Source organism: Salmo salar, chromosome 12 (assembly GCF_965601325.2).
Source record: "Salmo salar chromosome 12, fSalSal1, whole genome shotgun sequence".
NCBI lineage: Eukaryota > Metazoa > Chordata > Actinopteri > Salmoniformes > Salmonidae > Salmo > Salmo salar.
In genome coordinates this window covers 55306039-55331824 of record NC_138302.1, presented here as the reverse complement: position 1 = coordinate 55331824, position 25786 = coordinate 55306039, and the positions used below count along the sequence as shown (strand labels likewise).

Sequence of the window (25786 nt, the reverse complement as noted above, 5' to 3'; positions counted from 1 at the left end):
ACCGATAAATGATTCTGAATGTTCAGCCTCCTTGTCCTCTGCAACATGACATTAGCCCACAGTTGTCATATGAGACATGTGGTTTTCCTGTGAACAAGCTCCACATCTGCTTTTCTATTGAAACATTTATTCTTTGTCCCAGTCACTGCCACCATCTTCTGTGAAGTCAGACTAACAGTATGTATGTAGCTGTCTAAATAATGACCTTGTTCATCCCTGATATGGCTGGTCGTCTGTTTTTGCTCATCCTCCTTTTCGGTGAGTTATTTTTCCGTTCCAAGTTCCATCATCTGTTTGTGCTACAGGATATTCCATTCTTCTTTCCCCTCTTTTAGTCTTTTACTTTAGGAACTCTTAATATTTCAACATGTTATGGTTATAATAAGTGTGTCTTATTCCATTGATCATCCTATTAATTTATATTTCTCTGTCATTATTTTACATTTTGTTCAGATAAGAATGACCACTGCTTGATAGCCTGGAATGCATTCACAGCCATGTTATTCTGCTTCGCCAGCTTGTGTAAAGTGTTCCCCTCTCATGTTTTCTTATTTTTCATAATGGCTAAAAGAGCATGATAATGACCCATTTTGTTATGTCTAGATACCTTCCAGTACATCAAAGCCAAAGGTCAGTATCATTATTATGAATTTAAAGCTGCATTATGGAACATTTTAGGATACCAGACAAAACAACGGGTTACCAAAATATTGAAATAGTGATTGAAATATTTTCAATAAAAACGTTATTTTGATGAATTCATCGGAGTCAACATGGGTCAGCATCCCCATGGAATGCTCTCGATACATTGTAAAATCCATGCCCCGACTGTTTGGTATACTCCGTGTAGTCCCGACACAAATCTAGGGTTGGTACCCAAGCCAGCTGGTGGATCATTCTAAATGTTCCGTTGCCATGATGGCTGTCAATGTTCTTATCCCTTGCTTGCTAGCTAGGCAACTTCGGCTAACACAGTCACGTCAAACAGTGCAGCCAGAATTACAGCAAAGAAGCTGCATTTGCATTTGTTTAAGCTGTTTTCTATAGATTTTTTTGGGGATACATCCATAAAAATGAGCTAATGACTCGATGCGAGATTTCGCCTGGCATAGAAAATGTGCTCTCTCTCCAGGACACTATTCAGAGGAGCTAGCCAACTACAGTACACAGTTAACATAATCACTTTAAACTGAAGCTGGAATGACAGTAAACTAGCTGCATTTTGTGTTTTTCTATTGGCATTTCTTTGAATATATCCATAAAAATGATACTGATTCATGATTTTGACTGGCTGAGAAAAGCTGCCAAACTGTCTCATCCCGACACATTCGTTCATTACTATGTGACAGCTGGAGATGATCGGATTTCAATATTGAAACAATGTTGCAAATGTCGGAGACAGACAGCAAGGTTAATACAAATCTCCGCTGTTGAAAACCAAATGCTAGTCTACAATAAATGGGATATAATATCTAAATGCTTTTTACAGTGGAGATCAAGTTTATAAATTGCCTGGCTGGGCTGATGAGATAGTGGACTGAGCAGTCAAATTGAATAGTGAATAGACAATTTTTTTGTGTTTGCAAATGTTGCACGCATCGCTCTCGTGCGGCAACGTTTACAAACACAAAAAATAGTCTATTCACTATTCCATTTGACTGCTCAATCCACTGTGATGACAGAACAAAAAAAGCCTCTATTTACATGTTGCATATGAGTGCATTTCATGCTACTTTGGATTATCATTGGAGTTTAAGGCTCGTATGAATGTCCTGCTTATTATAATGTTTCTTTCATCATTGCAAATCAACTGCATTATACTTAAAATAACTTAAACTTCAACCAGTAAAATGTCTCTTTTGCTATGGCTTTGTCAGTGAGTGTTTAGCATTCTAGCTAACAACTTGCTGTATCCAAAATAGTTATTTTACAAAGATCACAACCAAATATAATCTCAGTGACAATTCAAGCAAGAATCAAAACATCATTGTCAGCGTAGGTGAGCCCCCAAAAGGTTATTTTGTTTAGAAGTAATAAAAACATAAATGTAGGCTATGTTGAATGGGAGTAGATGGCATGGCTTTCTTACTGCAGCCAAGAGTCACGCGCATCTGTACGTGATGTCATTGTGTCGTGCACTGGAAAGTATGGAACGCCATTTGGGTCTTCTCATTTCAAAAAAGATACACGTGAAATAACACTGTTTGATGTGTCAAATAACACTATTTGAAGCGTAAAATAAGCTTGTTGACCAATCAGGACCTGGATATGACTGTACGTCACAATCATTTAACACGTTCGTTACCTTTTTACGTAGTTATTACAGATTGATTACACTATCACTTGTATTTCATATGTCACAGCGATTCACCGATATGTATGATGCTAGTAAAGTCTTTGGTCTTGCGCACCTGCCGCTGCAGCACAAGCGCAGACACACCTCCCCAAACTCTGGGACAGTTCTGGTCAGAAAATCCATCACTTCCGTTGTTTGGCTGTGCCCATATAGCAACGTTCCACAATGAGCATATGTCCTGGTGGAAGGATGAAAATAAAACTCATTTACTCAGAACAATAATATATATGTCTTTAATGAAAGACATGTCCTTCATCTTTTGTTTAAATGTTGGCAACCGTTTTACAAAAGCAAAATGCCCATCGAAGCCGAGGATTATTGTGTGATAACTCCCTCCTAAGGGCTGTTCCTGCCATGGGTTCTCATTGTTTATTGTTAAATAGACAACAGTGTCTTAATTGTTTTCTCTTTCAAACTCATATAATATTAAGTGGTACATTATCTGTATGAGTAGTTAAACATTGAAAATGAATTTATAATTCAATTAAAAAATACACTCCATCATCCCTCTAATGTCACAGATCTTCCTCGGCCCAGTCTAACAGTGATTCCTGCAGTCATCAAAGAGAGAGACTCAGTTCAGCTGAACTGTCAGACTCCTTCATCTGTCTCTGAGTGTTACTTCAAAATGGAAGGGCAAGTGGAATTCACCCTACCATCACCCTGTCAACAGACTCTCACAGGAACACTACTGGTGAGGTGGACAGGTCAGAGTTCACCAGCTGAGGTCAAAATACAATGTCAGTACAGTGCTACAGGTTCACAGTTTAGATCCATGTTCAGTGAGCCTTCAACAGTCACAATTCAGGGTAAGAAGACTATTTGAATGGTTGTAAACAATATACTGTTGTGCCATCATTACCATGTTCCTCTTGTGATATGTTATCATACTGTTTGTTGTCATAAACTATTACATGAAGCATTCAAGCAATATATTATATCTCCTTAATTTCCCATACTGTCGCTGCATGAGGTAATGGACTCAAGATCCTTAAGTCTGAAATAACAAGGAGGGATTAGGCTATCAGTAAATTTCTGAAAACTACTAAATGCTAAATTCCCCTTTTCTCACAGACCTTCCTCAGCTGACAGTGAGTTCTACAGTCATCAGAGAGACAGAATCAGTTCAGCTGAGTTGTGAGACTCCTCCATCTCTCCCTGTGTCTCACTGTTACTTCTACATAGAGGGGAGGAAGAATCTTCCAGACTCATTGTGTACGCAGACAATAACAGGAACTCAGCTGCTGAAGAGGGCAGATCAAACATTTCCAGTTGTGGTCAAAGTGAAGTGTTACTATGCTGTATGGAAGTCTCACACATCTCCGTTTAGTAACTCTGTCTCAGTCACTGTTCAGGGTAAGTAGGTGGTTTAAACAATGATACACTTCACTGTTATACTGTATTAATTATGCTCGTTCTGAAAATGAGAAGAAAAAAAAATAGAAAATTAGATGTATTTCCTAAACGTCTTCATTTGACATAATGATAGGATTTACTGTACTTTGTACAAACATAAATGCTGACATAGTTGAACATTTGATTAAAGGATTTTCCATACTGTTAGTATGTATGGATTACCTGTAATGTTTTTTAAATGCAACTTTCAAAGAGACACTATTCTCCTGATCTCACAGACCCACCTCCTCCCAGGCTGACAGTCAGTTCTACAGTCATCAGTGAGAGAGACTCAGTTCAGCTGAGCTGTGACTCTCCTCCATCTGTCTCTGTGTCTCAGTGTTACTTCTACACAGAGGGGAGAGATCCTAAACCCTCACCCTGTACGAAGTCACTCACGGGGACTGAGCTGCTCTCGTCGGCAGGTCAAAGTTCATCTGCTGAGATCAAACTGAGATGTTTTTACACAGTAGAAACTCACTTTCCATCGATGCACAGTGGTTCTGTCTCTCTATCTATTCTTGGTAAGAAATTAATATTCAGATTGTCTTGAATGATTCTGTTAAAATCACAATTTCACCCAATGTCATTTCAAAATAGTTGTTGTGAAGACAATAAATCCATATAATATTTGAAATGTATATGTCAAAAGTAGAGTTCTAAGATCCCTCAGGAAACAACCACAGAGACAGGCCAAAGTACAATCAAAGGTTCTTTATAAACTCATCTTTACACAGTAATACACAGTATCACTACGGCCCTATTAGAAACGTATAAATAGGCTGGGATTTAGGGCTGTAGACTAACTAGAAGCAATGGGCCAAACTAACATAGAAGTTGATTCGCGATCGGTGGCCAATGTTCATTTGAGTCCTTCCGAGCAGGGTTTGTTCGTTCGGTTCTACCCGAGCAGGATTAGATTGGCTCAACCCGAGCAGGGATCGTTAGTCGATGGCTGGTCTGGTAGTCGATTGCTGGTTTGGTGTTCAACGGCAGGTCACCTTCTGTCCCTCGCTCCTCACCGGCCTGGCTGCGTGGTAAAGTTGGGTGTAGCGACTCAGCTGCGTCAGGCGTGTCCCCCGTGTCTGTAGTCGTGGGGGACAGAAAACATACAATTAGAGGATGTACTGGCCAACAATTGGGGACTGACTGTCACACTCACACGTTTGAAACAAGCACTTTCCTAGTAGTGCTGTAGAGCTTTGTGATTTGTGTCTTTCCTACAGCAGGGGACCAGAAGAGAGGTGCAGGGAGTCGGTCGAAAGGTCCCTGGTTCAGCTCCTTTTAACTCTAGTTCTGGGGCGTGCTTAGCAATTCGTTTGAGGAGGGAGGAGGTGATTGAGAATTGGCATCAGCTGTCTCAATGTCCCTTTAGTCCATGCTAATCTGTGGAATCACAGCACACCACACAAAAATAGTCCATACCGATTCAATTTGATTTCACACGTAAGAATGTAAGGAATTAGGTGAAAGGCAGTCATTGTAAACACACAGCACACATGATTAAATGGCACTCATAAATATAAATGATATCAAATAAGACATGCTGATATGTAATATAAAGAGAATGGCAGGCTCTAGTTTAGTAAGTCAGTGTCACTTGTGACATATAAACTCAGAAAAAAAAGAAATGTCCCTTTTTCAGGACCCTGTCTTTCAAAGATAATACGTAAAAATCCAAATAACTTGCAGATCTTCATTGTAAAGGGTTTAAACACTGTTTCCCATTCTTGTTCAATGAACCATAAACAATTAATGAACATGCACCTGTGAAACGATCGTTAAGACACTAACAGCTTATGGTTCATTGAACAATGCTCGTTCATTGAACAAGCATGGGAAACAGTGTTTAAACCCTTTACAATGAAGATCTGCAAGTTATTTGGATTTTTACGTATTATCTTTGAAAAACAGGGTCCTGAAAAAGGGCAAAACAATATTTTGCTGAGTTTATATGTCACAAGTGAAGCAATTAAGGTCACAGTTAGGACACTAAAGAAACTTAAGACACTAAAGAGACCTTTCTACTGACTATGTGTCACGCCCTGGCCATAGAGAGGGTTTTTATTCTCTATTTTTGTTAGGCCACGGTGTGACTAGGGTGGGCATTCTATGTCTTTTTTCAATGTTTTTGTATTTCTTTGTTTTGGCCTGGTATGGCTCTCAATCGGGGACAGCTGTACATCGTTGTCGCTGATTGGGAGCCATACTTAGGTAGCCCTTTTTCCCACCTGTCCTTGTGGGTAGTTAACTTTGTTTGTGGCACTTTGCCCTGTAAGCTTCACGGTAGTTTTGTAATGTTAATTGGTTTTGCTGGCGTTATTTCAATAAAGAGGAAAATGTAGGCTCACCACGCTGCACCTTGGTCTACTTCATCCGACGGTCGTGACAGAACTACCCACCTTCAACGGACCAAGCAGCGTGGTAAGGAGGAGCAGAGGGTTCAGGACTCCTGGACTTGGGAAGAGATACTGGACGGAAAGGGACCCTGGAGACAGGCTGGAGAATACCGCCGCCCGCCAGAGGAGATAGAGGCAGCGAATGCAGAACGGCTTTTCTGGGAGGATCGGCTGGCACGGCAAGAGGAGGAGAGGCAGCCCCAAGATTGTTTTGGGGGGGAGGCACACGGGACGGTCGGCGGAGCCAAGGATGGAACCAGAGCCAGTCGGGGTGAAGTTGGAGGTGAGCGAAGGGAGCGAAGCAGAGACAGTGAAGGAGTTGATGGGGAGATTGGAGGAGAGAGCTATGAGAGAGCTGCTGTGTTGGTGCATGAGGCACGACATTTGCCCTACGGAGCATGTCCTCGAATTGATGTCACCTGAGTCAGCTCTCCATACTCATCCTGAGGTGCGTGCTAGCCATCTGGTGAAGACTGTGCCAGCCCCACGCACCAGGCCTCCTGTGTGCCTCCCCAGCCCTGCACGTCTTGTGTTAGCTTTGCGCTCCAGACCTCCAGTGCGCCTCCACAACCCGGTGAGTCCTGCGCCCTCTCCACGCACGGTTTCCCCAGTTCGCCTGGGGAACCCAGTGCGGCTTCAGCCAACTCCCCGTGCTTACCGTGGCGAGCATTTGACTGGTCAGGCACCGTGCTATGGGGTGATGCGCACGGTGTCGAGGCCGAGCATCCACAGGCCAGTGTGCTCGGTGCCAGCGTCCCACATTTGCCGGGGGGAAGCGGGCACCCAGCCAGTAGGGGTGGTGCCAGTCCTGCACTCGTGACCGCCAGTGCGCCTCCACGGCCCAGTGTATCCGGTGCCTGCTCCCAGAGCCAGGCCTCCTGCATGTCTCTCCAGCCGGGTGAGTCCTGTGCCTGCTCCCAGAGCCAGGCCTCCTGCATGTCTCTCCAGCCGGGTGAGTCCTGTGCCTGCTCCTAGAGCCAGGCCTCCTGCAAGTCTCCCCAGCCTGGTGAGTCCTGTGCCTGCTCCCAGAGCCAGGCCTCCTGCATGTCTCCCCAGCCTGGTGCGTCCTGCGCCAGAGCCGTCTGCCTGACCGGAGCTGCCAGAGCCGTCCGCCTGTCCTGTGCCGCCAGAGCCGCCCGCCTGTCCGGCGCAGCCAGAGTTGCCCGCCTGTCCGGCACAAGTTAGGCAATTAAGGTCACAGTTATGAAAACGTAGGACACTAAAGAGGTCTTTCTACTCACTCTGAAAAACAGCAAAAGAAACATGCCCAGGGTGCCTGCTCATCTGTGTGAACGTGCCTTAAACATGCAGCAAGGAGGCATGAGGACTGCAGATGTGGCCAGGGCAATAAATTGCAATGTCCGTACTGTGAGACGCCTAAGCCAGCGCTACAGAGAGACAGGACGCACAGCTGATCCGGGATCGGTACATCCAAACATCACACCTGCGGGACAGGTACAGGATGGCAACAACAACTGCCAGGGTTACACCAGGAACGCACAATCCCTCCATCAGTGCTCAAACTGTCCGTAATAGGCTGAGAGAGGCTGGACTGAGGGCTTGTAGGCCTGTTGTAAGGCAGGTCCTCACCAGACATCACTGGCAAAAATGTCGCCTATGGGCACAAACCCACCGTCGCTGGACCAGACAGGACTGGCAAAAAGTGCTCTTCACTGACGAGTTGCGGTTTGGTCTTACCTGGGGTGATGGTCAGATTCGCGTTTATCGTGAAGGGACGAGCGTTACACCGAGGCCTGTACTCTGGAGCGGGATCGCTTTGGAGGTGGAGGGTCCGTCATGGTCTGGGGCGGTGTGTCACAGCATCATCGGACTGAGCTTGTTGTCATTTCAGGCAATCTCAATGCTGTGCGTTACAGGGAAGACATCCTCCTCCCTCATGTGGTACCCTTCCTGCAGGCTCATCCTGACATGACCCTCCAGCATGACAATGCCACCAGCCATACTGATGGTTCTGTGCATGATTTCCTGCAAGACAGGAATGTCAGTGTTCTGCCATGGCCAGCGAATAGCAAGGATCTCAATCCCATTGAGCACGTCTGGGACCTGTTGGATCGGAGGGTGAGGGCTAGGGCCATTCCCCCCAGAAATGTCCGGGAACTTGCAGGTGCCTTGGTGTAAGACTGGGGTGACATCTCGCAGCAAGAACTGGCAAATCTGGTGCATTCAATGAGTAGGAGATGCACTGCAGTACTTAATGCAGCTGGTGGCCACACCAGATACTGACTGTTACTTTTGATTTTGACCCCCCCCTTTGTTCAGGGACACATTATTCCATTTCTGTTAGTCACATGTCTATGGAAGTTGTTCAGTTTATGTCTCAGTTGTTGAATCTTGTCATGTTCATACAAATATTTACACATTGCTGAAAATATATGCAGTTGACAGTGAGAGGACGTTTCTTTTTTTGCTGAGTTTACATTACATTCAAATAGAGTGATGTAAAAAGGAGTCTCTGTTCTTTCCTAACAGATCCAAAACCAGACATTACAGTCCATTTTGATGGGTACTTCACCATCATCTGTTTGATTCCTGGATCCGTCAGTCCTGACACCACCTGTAACCTGTATGTTGGAGAGGAGAGTCAGCCATCCTTCACAGAAAAGATCTGGAAAGAAAAAAGCAAAGCTTCCAAACAGTGGTTCTGTAGATTCACTGTAACTGAGAGGGATGTTATCAGAACTCTACAGTATGTGAGACGTATGGAGGTGAGCTGTGACTACAGAGTGAGCTCAGGACCAAACTCTCTCTCTCCACGCAGTGATGGGTACAGCTTTACAGGTGAGTCATTATCTAAACAAATCTATCAGGGCTGCAGGTCTTCATGATCTGACTCACTTTGATTTTAGCATCTTCTTAGTATGACTATATTCATTCTGACCAACAAACTAAATACCACATTTCAATCAGAAATTCAGATTTCACGTCTGTGATCCAACAACTATACAGACACCTTCTATAGCAGGTTGGCTACACATTTGTGCTTTTATAGTGGCGCAGCTGTTATTTTTAAGCAAAGCAAGTTTCAGCAATAAGAATAGTTGTGTTAATGTGTAAATGAAGCTGTTCTGTTAGATAATTAAGCTGTTCTATAGATATGACACCAGCCTCAACACCAATGCCTGGGATCATCAGCACAAGTAATAGAATGTCTGTGTTCATCTAGTGGAGTGTTTAGATCGTATCTATGTGCTGTTATACTTCTGCTGTTAGATAACATGGTGACTTCATTCTAGGAAGCTGTCAACAACAATCAGCACCTTATCTGTCCTGAAAGACTTTATCACCTTATGAATTGGTCTTATCATCTCTATAATGAGGAGAAATATAATCTACCAGGGCTAGAAGCAATCTGTCCGTAGTGATTTTTATAGTCCTACTTTGCCCACTTTGAATAGACAAGTTATGAAGGTATTTCAAAAGGCCAACAACACCATGATGATCATTAATACGATCATGAATAAAATGCTAATTTCATTAATATGTGTTTTCTCAGTGGGTATGACTCCAGGTCCTAGATCTACTTTGCCTCCCAGCAAGACAGTGAGTCCTACAGAAGGTGTGTTGGGCCTCTAAATGACCATCTCTGCAAATAGTAATTACACAGTCAAGAGTTTAGATTACGGGCCTGTAAAATTAAGTGTCCCAAATGTGAATGTAAAACCTTATTCTTGTGTAATCATATTGCTTCCCACTAGTTTCAACTGTTACTTCTACCTTTACCCCAGAAACCACAGTGACACCAACTACCAGTAAGTAGATCCACCAATTTTAACTTTTTTGAAAATACAATATCTTTGTTCACATTCATTCACTAAAGCTCTGACCGGTTAACTAAAAGATGTATTCATAGCTGCTTGTAATTTCAGTCCAGATTTTTAACCACTTTTAGTCCATCTGATTTGTAGGTAATGTGTAGAGTACTTCTCTCTTTCTGCTTATTGAAAGACCTTAGATATTACATTAATTTACGTTTGTTCTTGTGTAATATGAGTAATCTCTTCTCACCAGGTTTGACCTCCCCTTAAACCCCTAGCACGACAGTGAATCCTTCATCAGGTCTCTTAGTCATCTTTATCTAGTTAGCATATAGAATAAAACAAATAGAGTAGCTTATCTTCTCCATGTTGAGTTTTTTCCCATCACAAATTTGCCTCATTACAAAAAGAGGTTGATATTTGATTGATTAAAATCAACCCATTTAGATGTATTTTTGTATAATCAGATCCAATGATTTGCTTTGCATCAGGGTCGACTGTTTGCTGTACTTTGACCACTGACACCCCAGCGAGTCCAACTGAAAGTAAGTATAGCCAATAGATTTAATTTAGCTTGCTTAATGTTTGTGTCTACTAAAGCATAAACCAGTTTTGCAAATATAGCCAAATGTAAATTCAGTCTAGGCTTTAGGATTAATCAAACAATTGGTCTCTTCTTAGAAATATTTGCATAACTCTGTAATTAAACTGTCCTTCTCTCTTGCATGTGCCCAGGAGGTCAAAGCTCAACAGAAAGTGATGTGGAATCAAACAGTAAAGAAAGCATTCTGTGTAAGTATCCTTTTCTAGCTGTCTTTTATCACACATATGAAAACAGAGCTGTGCACATTTTCTTAGAAGAACAATAATGTGGTCCAAGAGCTAATGACCTCTCCCGTTGTCATCATGTCACCAAATAGTGGGGCAATTATGGCAGGCAGCAGTGGCTTCTGGAGTGGGCGTGTTCCTGGTAGGATTGACAGCTGTCTGTCTCTGCAGGAGGACCAGTGAGTACATTAGATTCTGCATAACAAATCATTTGCAAATGTACCGTGCTGACATTAATGTAAGTTCCTTTGGCATGGGTTAATTTATCAACTCATTTTGATCATATTGTATAGATTAGACTATATTCAATATAATTCATTTAGCCTCATTTGTTTTTCAGAGAAAACCAATTCTCAGAGGTAAGAATTCCCTTGTGAATATGATGCAGATTGTATCAACCTTTAGTTCTGTATTGTCCATGATGAGATGTTCTTACCACAACCTTCTTATACTTTTATGTTGTACAGACCTACATCCAGACAGGATGATCACAGACAATGTATGTTCCAAACAAAATACATCAAACATACACAGGGATACGACTTACAGAACTATATACAGACATGTACAAACACTGTAAATCTAATTTTTACTGTGTTTCTGTTGTAGATGATTTGGTGTCTATGGGAGCGGTGAGCAGCGGAGTCATGGTGAGTATTCTACATTACAGTGGTATCTGTACACATATACCCCTCTGACAGAGGAGGCTGGTGGGATGAGTTATAGGAGGATGGGCTCAGTGTAATGATTGGAATGGAATTAATAGGACGGAGGCAAACAAATCAAACACATTAAAACTAGGTGTTTGACTCCATTCCATTCATTCCATTTCAACGATTACAATGAGCCTGTCCTCCTACAACTCCTCTCACCAGCATCCTCTGCCCTCTGACTGTCTGATCTGAGGATCAAGACCTTAATGTTTCATTAGTAGTGCTTCAACATACGAATGTTCAAAGTATCAAACCAACAGCTATATTTATTTACAGATTTATATGGTCATTTATATTTATTACCAAATAATAAATGATTTCTTAATACATGAATTCATGTTAAACCTTGTAAATGTGTTCCTAAGTAGGTACAGAGTTTAGTCGTATGACTATTTTTGATCAAATAACCTACATCTTGCATTGGATATGTGTAGACCTCAGAATGACACAAAACCCACAAACACTTCCTGTGATACAAAGGAGGGTGCAGTTCATGTCACGAGTTAGAGATTAGAATAGACAGACAGTTTGTTAGACTGGAGGATAAAAAGTCTCTCTCTTCTCTCTCTTCTTCTCCCTCACTCTCTACTACAGGTGGATTCAGGAGATGCCAGAATCGATTCTCAGGTCACTTCTGTACTGTCCACGTTCATGCCCTCAGGTTTGTCCCTCAGATCTCGGGACCATCTGGAAGTGCACAGCTACTGTACATGCTTAAACGTTGGGCCTAACCTTATCAACCATATCAAAACACATATATGACACTTAAAACAGAAATTAATTTGTCAGAGCATCTGTGGAGCTTGAGAATAGAGCTGTAGATCTGCAGGGTGGTTTGAGTCATGAGGAGAAGTGTGAAATGACATCAAGCCCTGTTACTTGCACTTTTTCTATTTGGATGTTACCAACGCAATAGGGCAAACTCAACTAAGTAACACACATGCAATGTAGACATGTAAAATACACATGATCCCCCCTCAAACACACACACACTCATACATACATACATACACAACCTCTTACTCATGGAATTGTCTCTCTCTGTGATGTGCAGGTAACGTTGATGTGGATACACAGGCATTTGCAAATAAACATGTAAGTACAGCACAAATAATTGCATGGAGTATTCTTATATCGGTTGTACTATTCATTGTATTATATTGTTATATTATTATTATTATTTATAGCATTGTTTTCACAGACAGACGGACTCGAGGATACAAGTATCTCTCTTTCTCTCACTGTGATTTGACTTTCAGTTTAAGATTGGTCTTACATCCTCATAAAATACCCCTTATGAATTACATTAACTGTACTGTAGATTCAAAGCCCTAAAGTGAATTTGTTTCTTTCCTCTAGTCTGACACTTACCATGTATACAGCTCAATCCCCGACAGACCAGCAACCTCAGCCCAGCCGGATGGGTTGTACAGTCTTCTGTAGACACACTGAAACTACACCACTGGCTCTCTGTAGCTATGTCTCACACAAATACATTCTTTCTCACATGATATCCTTTGTTTATCACACATCCAGTTACTGTAAATAAGTTGCTTAACAGGTAATATATCTACTGTATTACACATAGACAACTGGTTTCTGCTACATGTCTATCCATAATATCTGTTACTGTGTTCATATTTTTATTTTGGGGTTTTTGGAGGGGTCCGGGGCATACTCTCCTTTGAGCATTTTTCTTATTTCTTTTCCCTAGTAAATGCTGAATCTACTGTATTTATGTATTTTATGTTGACTGTTTGATACCTCCTTCCATATTCAAATTAATTGTTGGATACAATTAATTTCCTATTGGGCAAAACATAATCCAAAACACAACCAAAACAAACTGCAAATGCATACAAACTCAACTTTGTTAAGTCACAAACTTGATGCATTTATCGGGTGCAAAGAATATAGGACCAAAATACATAATGTTTGACTACTTTAATACACTATAAATGAATTTGTCCAAATAACTTCTTGAATTGGGGGGACTATATACATAAAGTACTTTTATATCTTAATGGTAAAACATACAATACCTTCAGAAAGTATTCCCACCCCTTGACCTTTTCCAATTTTTGTTATGTTAGAGCCTGAATTTAAAATATATGAAATTTAGATATTTTTTTTTGTCACTGGCCTACACACAATAGCGCATAACGTCAAAGTGGAATTATGTAAAAAGAAAAAAAAAAGTGTCAATAAGTATTCAATTCCTTTGTTATGGAAATCCAAAATAAGTCGAATAATACGTTGCATGGACTCACTCTGTTTGCAATAATAGTGTTTAACATGATTTTTAATGACTACCTCATCTCTGTACCCCACACATACAATTATCTGTAAAGTCGGTCAGTCGTGAAGTGAATTTTAAACACAGATTCAACAACAAAAAAACGGAGGTTGTCTAATGCCTCACAAAGAAGGAAACTTATTGGTAAAAAGAAAGCAGACATTGAATATCCCTTTGAGCAAGATGAAGTTATTAATTACACATTGGATGGTGTATTAATATACACAGTCACAACAAAGACACTGGCATCATCCCTAAATTAGTTGCCGGAGAGGAAAAAAAACCCACTCAGAGATTTCACCATGAGGCCAAATCATTAGGGGACTGGGGAGTTTTTCAGGATGGAAAAGAAATGTAATGGAGCTAAACACAGGCAAAGTCCTAGAGGAAAACCTGGTCGAGTCTGCTTTCCACCAGACACTGGGAAATGAATTCACCTTTCAGCAGGATAATAACCTAAAACACAAGGCCAAATCTACACTGGAGTTGCTTACCAAGAAGACAGTGAATGTTCCTGAGTGGCAGAGTTACAGTTTTGACTTGAATCTACTTGAAAATCTATGGCAAGACCTGAAAATGGTTGTCTAGCCATGACCAACAACCAATTGGACAGAGCTTGAAGAAATTTGAAAAGAATGATTGGCAAATGTTGCACAATCCACGCGTGGAAAGCTCTTAGAGACGTAGAGACGCAGAAAGACTCACAGCTGTAATCGCTGCCAAAGGTCCTTCTACAAAGTATTGACTCAGTGGTGTAAATACTTATCTAAATGAAATATTTCTGTATTTCATTTTTTATAAATTAGCAAAAAATTACAAAAAACATGTTTTCACTTTGTCATAATGGCATATTGTGTGTAGATTGGTGAGATTGTTTATTTATTTAATACATTTTGAATTCAGGCTGAATTAAATCTAAAATACTGATTTATGCAGCCAAATATATTTTTTGGGCTTCACTGTCCAAATTCATATGAAGGAGAGAGTATGACCAATAAATTACTCTGTTATTCAGATACCCTTACTTCTGCAACATTAGCTCACACTTGCTGTATGAGACTGTTGTTTACGTTTCTGCTCTCTGTGGTTTTGCTGTGAACAAGCTCCACATCTACGTCTCTATTCAAACAATCCTCTGACTCAGTCACACACCTTACTGTGAAGTCAGACTAACAGTATGTAGCTGTCTGACAAATGGCATTGTTCATCCCTGATATGGCTGGTCATCTGTTCTTGGTCGTCCTCCTTTTTGGTGAGTTATTTCTACATTTCTACAGTTTCATCATCTGTTTGTGCTACAGGATATTCCTCTTCTTCTATCCCCTCTTTTAGTCTTTTACTTTTTACTATTTTACTTTAGGAACTCTTGATAGATCTGAATCTCATGGCTATGATGAGTGTCTTGTATCTTATTCCTTTAATCATCTTATTTATTTCTCTCTATCATTATTTTACATTCTGTTCAGATAAGAATGACCATTGCTTGATCCCCATTAATACATTACAGTAGGTTATGCTACTTTACCAACTTGTGTGAAGTGTTCAGGTATCTCATGTAGAATTTATTTTTTAGAATGTCAGGCGATAACCTATTTTATAATTTCTAGATAGCTTGAAATCCATCAAAGCACAAGGTCAGTATCATAATTATGAGTTTTTAGTTACCCTGGAAAAATATAATATAATTTATTCTTATCATTCAAACATAACATTAGCTGATAACAAATCCATATGACACTATGAATTCAAAAGGAATTATGGATAAATGGTTAATACAATACAGTGTCGAAGGTTGGCAGTTTAAATCCGTATACAGTGAAAAATCTTCTGTCCAAATTCAGGGTTAAACAAATGTCTATAGCTGTAAACACTGCAAACACCGTACTGCTCAGTTGGTCCTCTAGAAATACGTTATTATTGTCTTTTGGAAAGAGCTGTTGCATGAAGCAATATATTATATCTCCATTATTTCCCATACTATCGCTGGGAATTATTCTCAAAGATCTTGGATCTGAAAACACAATGTGTGATTGTTTTATGTTTAACGGCTGACAGTACATTTCCCAAACCAGTAATAAAATACTCAGTTCCTCTGTCCTCTCAGATCTTCCTCAGCCCAGTCTGGAATATTTTTTATTTATGTTGTAATAAGCCATTACTTAAAATATATATTACACATACTATTATTATATGAAGGAATGGACCTTATTATCAAAATCCTTTAGTCTCAATAAACATGAAGATAAATGTTTTTAGAAATCCATCGACGCAGAGTCACCCTGCGCCTATCACTATTCTTGGTAAAATAGTATTATTATTATGAATACACTGATCTGATTGGCTAACTGTAATCAGATTGGAATATGTAATGTCATGCTAACATATACAAACGATTTATTTCTTACTCTTTGAGTTTTCAAATACAGAATGAGGTGTGTATTCTCATTAACCTACAGTATGGACAGTTATTGATGTGTTCTCCTCACAGGTGAACTGCAGAAACCAGACATTAGTGTCAATGACGAATCTTCTCATGACATCACTATTATTTGTGTACTTCCTGATTCTGTCAGTGATGGTCGTAGCTGTAACTTGTATACTGGAGACCAGCCTCAGGCCTACAAAGAGGCTTGGGTCAGGAGATTTAACACAGCATTATCCAAACTATTCTGTACCTTCAGTGTTACTAAGAATGATCTGTTCAGGCATCTGCAGTTGGAGAGAGATGTGAGCTGTGACTAAAGAGTGAACACAGGATCACACTCTCTGTCACGGTTGTCTATAGGATCGGAAACGTTGCAATACATAAATAACTGAATAAACAAAACAACAAACCGTGACGCAGAGAGAAATAAACACTACTCAAAAAATAACAACCCACAAACACAAGTGGAAAAAAACCCTACTTAAATATGATCTCCAATTAGAGACAACGAGGACCGGCTGCCTCTAATTGGAGATCATCCCAAAAACCCCAACATAGAAATAGAAACTTAGAATAACCACATAGAAATAGATAACATAGAAAACCACCCAAAAACACCCCTTGTCACACCCTGACCTACTCTACTATAGAAAATGACATCTTACAAGGGTCAGGACGTGACACTCTCTCTCTCCCCGCAGTGATAAATACATTATTACAGGTAAGATACTTACATAAAAAAATACAGAATTATTTATTATATGTACATTTTTTAAGTGTAAAATGGTACAGGCAAAAACTGGTTGAATCAATGTTATTTTCACGCCATTTCAACAAAAAATTACAACGTTTTCCTTCTGATGACATTAAATCAATGTGGAAAATGTATTGGATTTGCTGAAATAATTTGGGGAATGTTTGTCTTTTTTTCACCCTACTTGAACCTCAATCCAATGACATGGCTGAAATGTTGTTGATTTCTCTTTGAATTCACATTAGCTGACAACTCAATCAAATGTAAATCAACACTAGGTGTGGAACTGACGTCTGTGCCCATTGGACAAATGCTTAATTTATTGTTAATTTGTTTTGAACAGATCAATTATCTTTAACTAATGTTTTTAAATCATAGGCCAAGTTCATTCGAAATAGTTAAATAAATCAAAAGTGCATGTCATGTTTATGACCATCATGATTAAAACTTGCATTGTGAAAGACTGTAGGCTCTACAGTATATTTTTATATGCTGAATAGTGTGCCTTGTACTTCATTAAGTCGTTGTCCTCTCCCAACAGGTCAGAAACCAAATATTACAGTCAGTTTGAGAGAGAACCTCATCATCACCTGTTTAATTCCTGGCTCTGTCAGTTATGACACCACCTGTAACCTGTATGTTGGAGAGCAGAGTAAGCGTATTTTTAGAGCACACATCAGGAAGACGAAACACACAGATTCCAAATGCTGGTTCTGTCAATTCGCTGTGGCTGAGAGTGATCTGATCAGACGTCTTCAGTCAGTGAGGAGTAAGGAGGTGAGCTGTGACTACGGAGTGAGCTCAGGACCAAACTCTCTCTCTCAACGCAGTGATGCGTACAACTTTACAGGTGAGTCATTATCTATAAAATAATAATTTATCAGTGCTGCAGGTCTTCATGATCTGACTTCCCTTAAAAAAATTGAGTATGACTATAAGCATTCTCACCCTCACTCACTCACTCACTCACTCACTCACTCACTCACTCACTCACTCACTCACTCACTCACTCACTCACTCACTCACTCACTCACTCACTCACTCACTCGCTCCTTTTGAGCATAGCATCTCCACATATGGTTGTCCACACTGTTTTCTTCTGGGCCAGGTCCCAGGCTGATCTGGTGTTGAGTCCCAGGTTGTGTAGGTCGTCCCCCAACTGGTCGGACCACCTGGCTCTCTGTCTTCCTCTTGGGCGTGGCCTGTTGGGGGATGGCTCCTTGAGGATGAGGGCAGGCAGGGAGCTACTGCCAGCAAATAACATTCTGACCCACAAACTATAGACCACATTCCAATCCTAAATGGTTGTAAATCTAGTGGGAGTTCACATCAGTGATCCAACAACTATACAGACACCCTCTAACGCAGGGAGACAAAGGGGTTTAGCTTTGGTAATGTGTAAGTATAACTGTTGGAGTGGCTTACTCTGTAATTCATTGTGTTGATGATGGAGGATGTTGTTTAGAACACTTTACATTAGAAACCTTAAGTAATTTTGTTCATATATATGAAACCAGTATCAACACCAACGCCTGGGACCATTACCACAAGTATTACAATTTCTTTGTTGAACTGGTTAAGTGTATAGATCATGTCTGTGCACCGTTAAGCTTCTGCTGTTAGATAACATGGTGACTTCATTCTAGGAAGCTGTCAACAACAATCAACACCTTATCTGTCCTGAAAGACTTTATCACCTTATGAATTGGTTTTATCATCTCTATAATGAGGAGAAATATAATCTACCAGGGCTAGAAGCAATCTGTCCGTAGTAGATTTTATAGTCCTACTTTGCCCACTTTGAATAGACAAGTCATGAAGGTATTTCAAAAGGCCAACAACACCATGATGATCATTAATAAAATGCTAATTTCATTAATATGTCTCTAAATTACCATCTCAGCAAATACCAATTGTACAGTCAAGGGTTTAGATTACGGGCTGCAGGGCCAGATGGATTACCAGGACACATATTGAGAGCATGCACTGACCAACTGGCAAGTGTCTTCACTGACATTTTCAATCTCTCCCTGAATGAGTCTGTAATACCGACATGTTTCAAACTGACACCATAGTCCCTGTGCCCAAGAACACCAAGGTAACCTGCCTAAATGACTACTGGCCCGTAGCACTCACATTGGTAGCCATGAAGTGCTTTCAAAGGTTGGTCATGGCTCACATCAACACCATCATCCCAGAAACCCTAGAACCCAATATAACTCACATACCGCCCCAACATATCCACAAATGACGCAATCGCTATTGGTCTCCACACTGCCTTTTCCCACCTGGACAAAAGGAACACCTATGTGAGAATGCTGTTTGTTCACTGAAGCTCAGCGTTCAACACCATAGTTCCCCTTAAAGCTCATCACTAAGCTAAGTACCCAGGGCCTAAAATCCTCCCTCTGCAACTGGATCCTGGACTTCCTGACAACAACACATCTGTCTCGCTGATCCTCAACACAGGGGCCCGTCAGAGGTGCGTGTTGAGTCAACTCATGTACTCCCTCTTCACCCACGACTGCGTGGTCATGCATGTCTCTAACACCATCATTAACTTTGCCGACGAAACTATGGTGGTGGACCTGATCACCGACAATGATGAGAAAGCCTGTACGGAGGAGGTCAGAGACCTGGCAGTGTGATGCCAAGACAACAAGCGCTCCCTCAGCATGCCCCAATTCACATCGACGGGGCTGTAGTGGAGCGGGTTCGAGAGCTTCAACTTCCTTGGTGTCCACATCACTGACAAACTATCATCGTCCAAACACACCAAGACAGTCGTGAAGAGAGCACAACAAAGCATATTCTCCCTCAGGAGACTGAAAAGATTTTGATATGGGTCCTCAGATCCTCAAAAAGTTCTTCAGCTGCACCATCGAGAACAGCCTGACTGATATCGTCATCGCTTGGTATGGCAACTGCTCGGCATTCGACCGCAGATGTTAGTGTGTACGGCCCAGTACGTCACAGGAGACAAGCTTCCTGCCATCCAGGACAACTATATCAGGTGGGGTCAGAGGAAGGGCCTAAAAATTGTCAAAGTCTCCAGCCACCTAGTTATAAATTGTTCTCTCTGCTACCGCATGGCAAGCGGTACCGGAGGGCCAAGTCTAGGTCTAAAAGACTCCTTACCCAGGTCTTTGTATTCTTTTTTAATCACATATGTGCCTAATTACTAGAAAAGAGGTTGATATTGGATTGATTAAATCATCCCATTTAGATACCTTATTGTATAACCAGATCCAATGACTTTGCTTTGCACCAGATTTGACTGTTAGTCCTACCTTGACAACTGACACCCCAAAGAGTCCAACTGAGAGTGAGTATGGCCACACGATTTTTGTTTATTGGTGTTGACTAAGTTGTGATGTGTATTAACTGTTAACAAACCGTCTCTATCTTGTATGTGAACAGGAGGTCAAAGCTCCACAGACAGTGTTGTGAATTCAAACAGTCAAAAAATAGTTTTGGGTAAGTGTCCTTATTTAGTAATCCCACAACAAAAATACACTTGTCTTTTCCTGCTAGCTCTGACTTTACTGATAACTACTTTGTTGAGGGAAAATGTACTTGCGATATGTGATATGTTGTTGCCTCACCTAGCTATCTTAAGATGAATGCACTAATGTAAGTCACTCTGGATAAGAACCTCTGCTAAATGACTTGTTGTCGAAATTACCATCAGGGACACCTGAAGTCAATATTAAATGAATCATTCTTTATTATCAACAAGCTGGAGAGGTTCCAACAAACTTAATGTACCATAGTAAACGTCGGTCAGAAGCTCCGCCAGAGATGTCCCATTAGTTGTCTTATATACTGCTTAAACAGACAAGTTTTACTTGCAAGATTTAGTTAATTCATTATTCATAATTCATTCATCATTAACGTTTGGTTCATGCATGTGACCAACCAATACCTCACGAGGCTTCTTCTCTTCAAGCTGAGACCTTTAAACTGAGACACCCTTTTCGGTTTTCAAAACAATGTTCTTGGCGTACTACCAAATTGCTTCTACTGATCATTACTGGGAGGAATCCTCACTATCCATCAGTCACTTGCCTGAACCCAGTCCAATTGGTTATTAGAAAAGCACAAACATAACATTTTCCTCCACAGACTCAAATGTAAAATGTTTAGCTGACTACCTGTCTTTTCTCACATATATACAATAAAGGGGTATTCTAACACCTGTCTACCATTGAAGTATTTACATTTGGATTAAGAGCTAATGACCTCTCCTGATGACATCATGTCACCAAACAGCGGTGCAATTATGGCAGACAGCAGTGGGTATGGCTTCTGGAGTGGGCGTGTTCCTGATGGGATTAACAGTGAGTACTTCTGATTCTGCATAACAGATAATTTGCAAACATTTTCCTTCTCATATTAATGTAAGTGCCTTTGACATGGGTTAATCTTTCAACTCCTTTTGGTGATATTGTGTAGTGTAGGCTATATTCAACATCATTCATTTAGTCTAATTTGTTTTTCAGAGAAAACCAATTCTCAGAGGTAAGAATTCCCTTGTGAATATGATGCAGATTGGATCAACCTTTAGTTCTGTATTGTCCATGATGAGATGTTCTTACCACCACCTTCTTATACTTTTATGTTGTACAGACCTACATCCAGATAGCATGATCACAGCCAATGTATGTTCCAAAACAAAATACATCCAACACTGCACACACTACTAACACAACTAGACACACACGTACAAACACATATCTAATTTTATTTTATTTATTTTCTGTTGTAGGTGATTTGGTGATGGGAGCTATGAGCAGTGCAGGCATGTTGGATTCAAGGGATGCTGGGATCTATTCTCTCATCACTTATGTACTGTCCACGTTTTTGCCCTCAGGTGAGTTTGTAACAGAATGTCTTCTGTCCCCGTCTTCCTGACCTGAGACATGCATTTGTGACCCTCAGCACAATAACACTTGGTCACTCAATGCAAGCCATACTAACTTAAAATGTACTAGTGAGAGCTTCTTGAACCCCCCCCCCCCACACACACACACACACACACAAACACACACAGACACCAAACCTCTCACTTGTGGCTTTGTCTCTCTCTGTGAGTTGCAGGTCCTGTGCAGCAATATGCAAATGATGTCAGTACAGCAAAAATAATAACCCTGGATATACTTACATACTTGTTTTTTTTACAGACAGACAGTCTGAGGGATAATAAGGACCTTTCTCTCTCTCTTTCCTCCAGGCTGATTCAGAGAATGCAGGGGTCTACAGCCTGATCACTTCTGTACCATTCACATCTGTACCACCAGGTTTGTCTATTTAACTCTATCCCATAGATTCATATCATGTAGAGCTTTTTATAGGACTCAAAGTTGTTTAGGCTTGGATTTTGGTCTGAGGTAGTCATATCAGTAACCATGTATGTATATAAGTTATACATAAGATAATGTGTTAGAGCATGAGAATAGAGCTGTACGTCTACAGGATGGTTTGAGTCAGGAGTAGAAGTGTAAAGTGACATTAAGCACAGCAAAGTGACAAGCAGAACCACACCCACACTGACACGTGCATAAACACACACACACACACACACACACACACACACACACACACACACACACACACACACACACACACACACCACACACACACACACACACACACACACACACACACACACACACACACAGGCTCCCTCTGTGTTGTACAGGTCCTTTAAAAGAAAATGAAAAGTCATCTGAAAATGACAATGTAAGATCAGAATCACCCACTGTGTTTGGTGATTGTGAACGACTCTCAGTTTCAGATTGATGTTACATCCTTTTAAATGACATTACATTTACAGTACTGTAGAATTAAAGGACTGAAGTTAAACTGTCTGTTTCTTTTCTCTAGTCTGATACGTACCACGTATACAGCTCAATCCCCGACAGACCAGCAACCTCAGCCCAGCCAGATGGGTTGTACAGTCTTCTGCAGACACACTGAAACTACACCTCTGGCTCTCTGTTTGTCTCACAGAAATACTGTTTCTTTCTTTTTTAAATAAAGGATGTCCTTCATTTATCACACATTGTGTTACTGTAAATAAGTATCTAATACATCTACTGCAGTGCCGTTTCTATCTGTAAGCGACATCCAGTAAGCAGCCGCTAGAGGCCCCTCCAGAGAAAAACGTAGGATAGTAGAATACACATGTGCAGTTTAGAAATGTGGTTCTGCATCAGCAGTTTTCTCTTGTTATGTCAGTCACTGACAGTCACTCAATTATCCCATGTCAGCTAAGATTTTATAGATTGCTTGGGAAGTAAGTCTCGCCAGCTATCTAAGCCATGTAGTAATGTCCAAATTACTGCCCAGGGGCCCTGACCTCCAGGGGGCACCCATTGATTTTGTTAGTCACTCTCACTCAGATATCAAATGAACATGGCTTAAGTCATGGCCAAATGTGTAGAATTGCAGGAAATCATTTATAAAATGTCTCTCAATCCCTTGGAAAAATGTGTAGAACTGCAGGAAATTAGCTTTAAAACTGCAAAGTTCTCTCCGCCCAATGGCAAAATGCGTAGAATTGCAGGACATTAACTTTAAAGCTCCAAATGTTTCTCTCCGCCACCATGAGCGTGGCCACTAAAATGTTTTGTCTGCGAGGTGGGCAAATCTCGCTTAGGGCCCCCAAAATGCTTGGAACTGCCGTAATTTACTGTTTCACACACGGACACCTGGCTTGTGTTGCATGCCTATCCATAATATCTGTTAATGTGTTGGTATTTTAATTTGGGGATTTTGGAGTGGTCCGGGGCATACTCCCCTTAACATTCTTAAGTGTATATATTCTGTATTTATATCTATTCTGTCATCTGTGTGATAATTCCTTCCATTATGGTTTGATACAATTTACTAAATAAAATATATTTGATCAAAATCGATAGATTCAGACAATTTTAAATCAATAAATAGATAACATATTCACACATAATGCAAAAAACAGGTAAATAGGAAATAAAGTTAAATTATTGAAATTAAGTCATTAAGATCCAGAGTGGAATGTCATTTTTCTGGGTGAAATTCATCTTGCGTTGAAAATGCTTATAATCTAAGCCAGATGCACCACAAAGAAATGGGGGAAAAGACTAATGTTAATTTAACAATTTTTGTGGCAAAAGTTGGCAAACCCCAAAAGCCCGATCTTATAACAAAAGTATTGATATTGATATTGCCCACACACTTTGCTACAAGCTACAAAATATAACATTTCGGTTTTAAAAATGTTTACATTGTTGGCAACATCAGATCATCAAAACTGAAAAATATAGATTTCCTAAATACAATTCAAATCTCCCAATTTCTCCATGTTTACTTGTTATTTTCCAAGTTCCCAGTTTAATTTCAACTTACTCAGCACCTCAGTCGCTCCTTCAATGTGCAGTGTTGTAGACACATTCTAACATTTTAGTCCAGTGACTGCGGAGTGGTTAAGATGTAAATGGTGTGAGAACACAACTTCATTACATTTTTTTCCAGTTAACATGAGCTTACATTCTGTTTCGATGCGCAGTTGAGTGGTCAGGATGGTCGATTATTCTATGGGGGATGGCTTTGTTTGTTGAAAAAGGGGTGGCTCCCCCTCACCTTCCATATACACTGTAAACACTGTACATAGATCTTTCTATTGTGTTTTCTGACTGTACGTTTGTTCATGTGTAACTCTGTGTTGTTGTTTTGTCGCACTGCTTATCTTTATCTTGGCCAGGTCGTTGTTGTAAATGAGAACTTATTCTCAACTGGCCTAACTGGTTAAATAAAGGTGAAATAAAATAAAATAATGTATCCCTCTTGTATAAGACCGTTAAGGTACAGTAAATACAAATCCAAAGTTTTGCTCCATTTGAAACGCTCTCTTCTGTAAAACAAAAAAGTACGCAGAATAAATTGACTTCAACCATTCTCTCGTCTTTGTTAGTATTTTACATGATTTGATATTGATCTTGATTATTCTAGATAATGCAAAAAAAATATGTACTGTTGTCTTTGTCACCTTTTTCTGGCCATTGGGGAAAATCAAGATGCTATTTTCCTGAAATGTTTCTTTCAGTCCATATACAGTGAATTTGGAAAGTATTCAGAACCCTTGACTTTTTCCACATTTTGTTACGTTACAGCCTTATTCTAAAATGGATTAAACAGTCCCCCCCATTAATCTACACACAATGCCCCATAATGGCAAAGCAAAAACAGATTTTTAGGCATAGGTTTTTAGAAATAAAACCTGAAAATTTACATTTAAATAAGTATTCAGACCCATTACTCAGTACTTCGCTGAAGCACCTTTGGCAGCGATTACAGCCTCAAGTCTTCTTGGGTATGATGCTACAAGCTTGGCACAACTGTATTTGGGGAGTGTCTCCCATTCTTCTCTGCAGACCCTCTCAAGTTCTGTTAGGCTGGATGGGGAGCGTCGCTACACAGCTATTTTCAGATCTCTCCAGAGATGTTTGATTGGGTTCAAATCCGGGTTCTGGCTGGGCCACTCAAAGACACTCAGAGACTTGTCCCAAAGTCACTCCTGCATTGTCTTGGCTGTGTGCTTAGGGTCGTTATCCTATTGGAAGGTGAATCTTCGCCCCAGTCTGAGGTCCTGAGTGCTCCTGAGCAGGTTTTCGTCAAGGATCTCGCTGTACTTTGCTCCGTTCATCTTTCACTCGATCCTGAGTAGTCTCACTGTCCCTGCCACTGAAAAACATCCCCACAGCATAATGTTGCCACCACCATACTTCACCATAGGGATTGTGCAAGGTTTCCTCCAGACTTGTTGCTTGGCATTCAGGCCAAAGACTTCAATCTTGGTTTCAA

The 25786-nt window shown here is 40.6% G+C and overlaps 2 protein-coding genes across 5 annotated transcripts; both read left to right on the top strand.

Annotated features, from left to right (window-relative positions):
* Positions 1 to 20: 20 nt before the first annotated feature.
* On the top strand, positions 21 to 21282 carry LOC123725592 (uncharacterized). Of its 4 annotated transcripts, XR_014379729.1 has the most exons (21): positions 21 to 258; positions 604 to 630; positions 2878 to 3165; positions 3431 to 3712; positions 3991 to 4275; positions 8641 to 8949; positions 9665 to 9727; positions 9867 to 9920; positions 10418 to 10471; positions 10662 to 10718; positions 10847 to 10933; positions 11095 to 11113; positions 11222 to 11253; positions 11364 to 11404; positions 12062 to 12128; positions 12522 to 12562; positions 12827 to 15015; positions 17484 to 17792; positions 20214 to 20267; positions 20363 to 20419; positions 21126 to 21282. XR_014379729.1 is itself a non-coding variant. In XM_045692019.2 (17 exons), the coding sequence occupies exons 1-17, from the start codon at positions 201 to 203 to the stop codon at positions 12908 to 12910; spliced, it is 1848 nt and encodes a 615-aa protein (XP_045547975.2). In that variant the 5' UTR covers positions 21 to 200; the 3' UTR covers positions 12911 to 15020. The 4 variants fall into 4 exon arrangements, 3 of the variants coding, with proteins under 3 accessions (XP_045547975.2, XP_082815237.1, XP_082815236.1); XM_045692019.2 differs by lacking the exons at positions 17484 to 17792; positions 20214 to 20267; positions 20363 to 20419; positions 21126 to 21282 and having other exon boundaries at positions 12827 to 15020; XM_082959111.1 differs by lacking the exons at positions 12827 to 15015; positions 17484 to 17792; positions 20214 to 20267; positions 20363 to 20419; positions 21126 to 21282 and having other exon boundaries at positions 9897 to 9920; positions 12522 to 12814.
* On the top strand, positions 21191 to 24880 carry LOC123732745 (uncharacterized). Its single transcript, XM_082959112.1, has 6 exons — positions 21191 to 21282; positions 21445 to 21463; positions 21711 to 21815; positions 22043 to 22068; positions 22176 to 22242; positions 22829 to 24880. The coding sequence occupies exons 1-6, from the start codon at positions 21193 to 21195 to the stop codon at positions 22831 to 22833; spliced, it is 312 nt and encodes a 103-aa protein (XP_082815238.1). The 5' UTR covers positions 21191 to 21192; the 3' UTR covers positions 22834 to 24880.
* Positions 24881 to 25786: the final 906 nt, after the last annotated feature.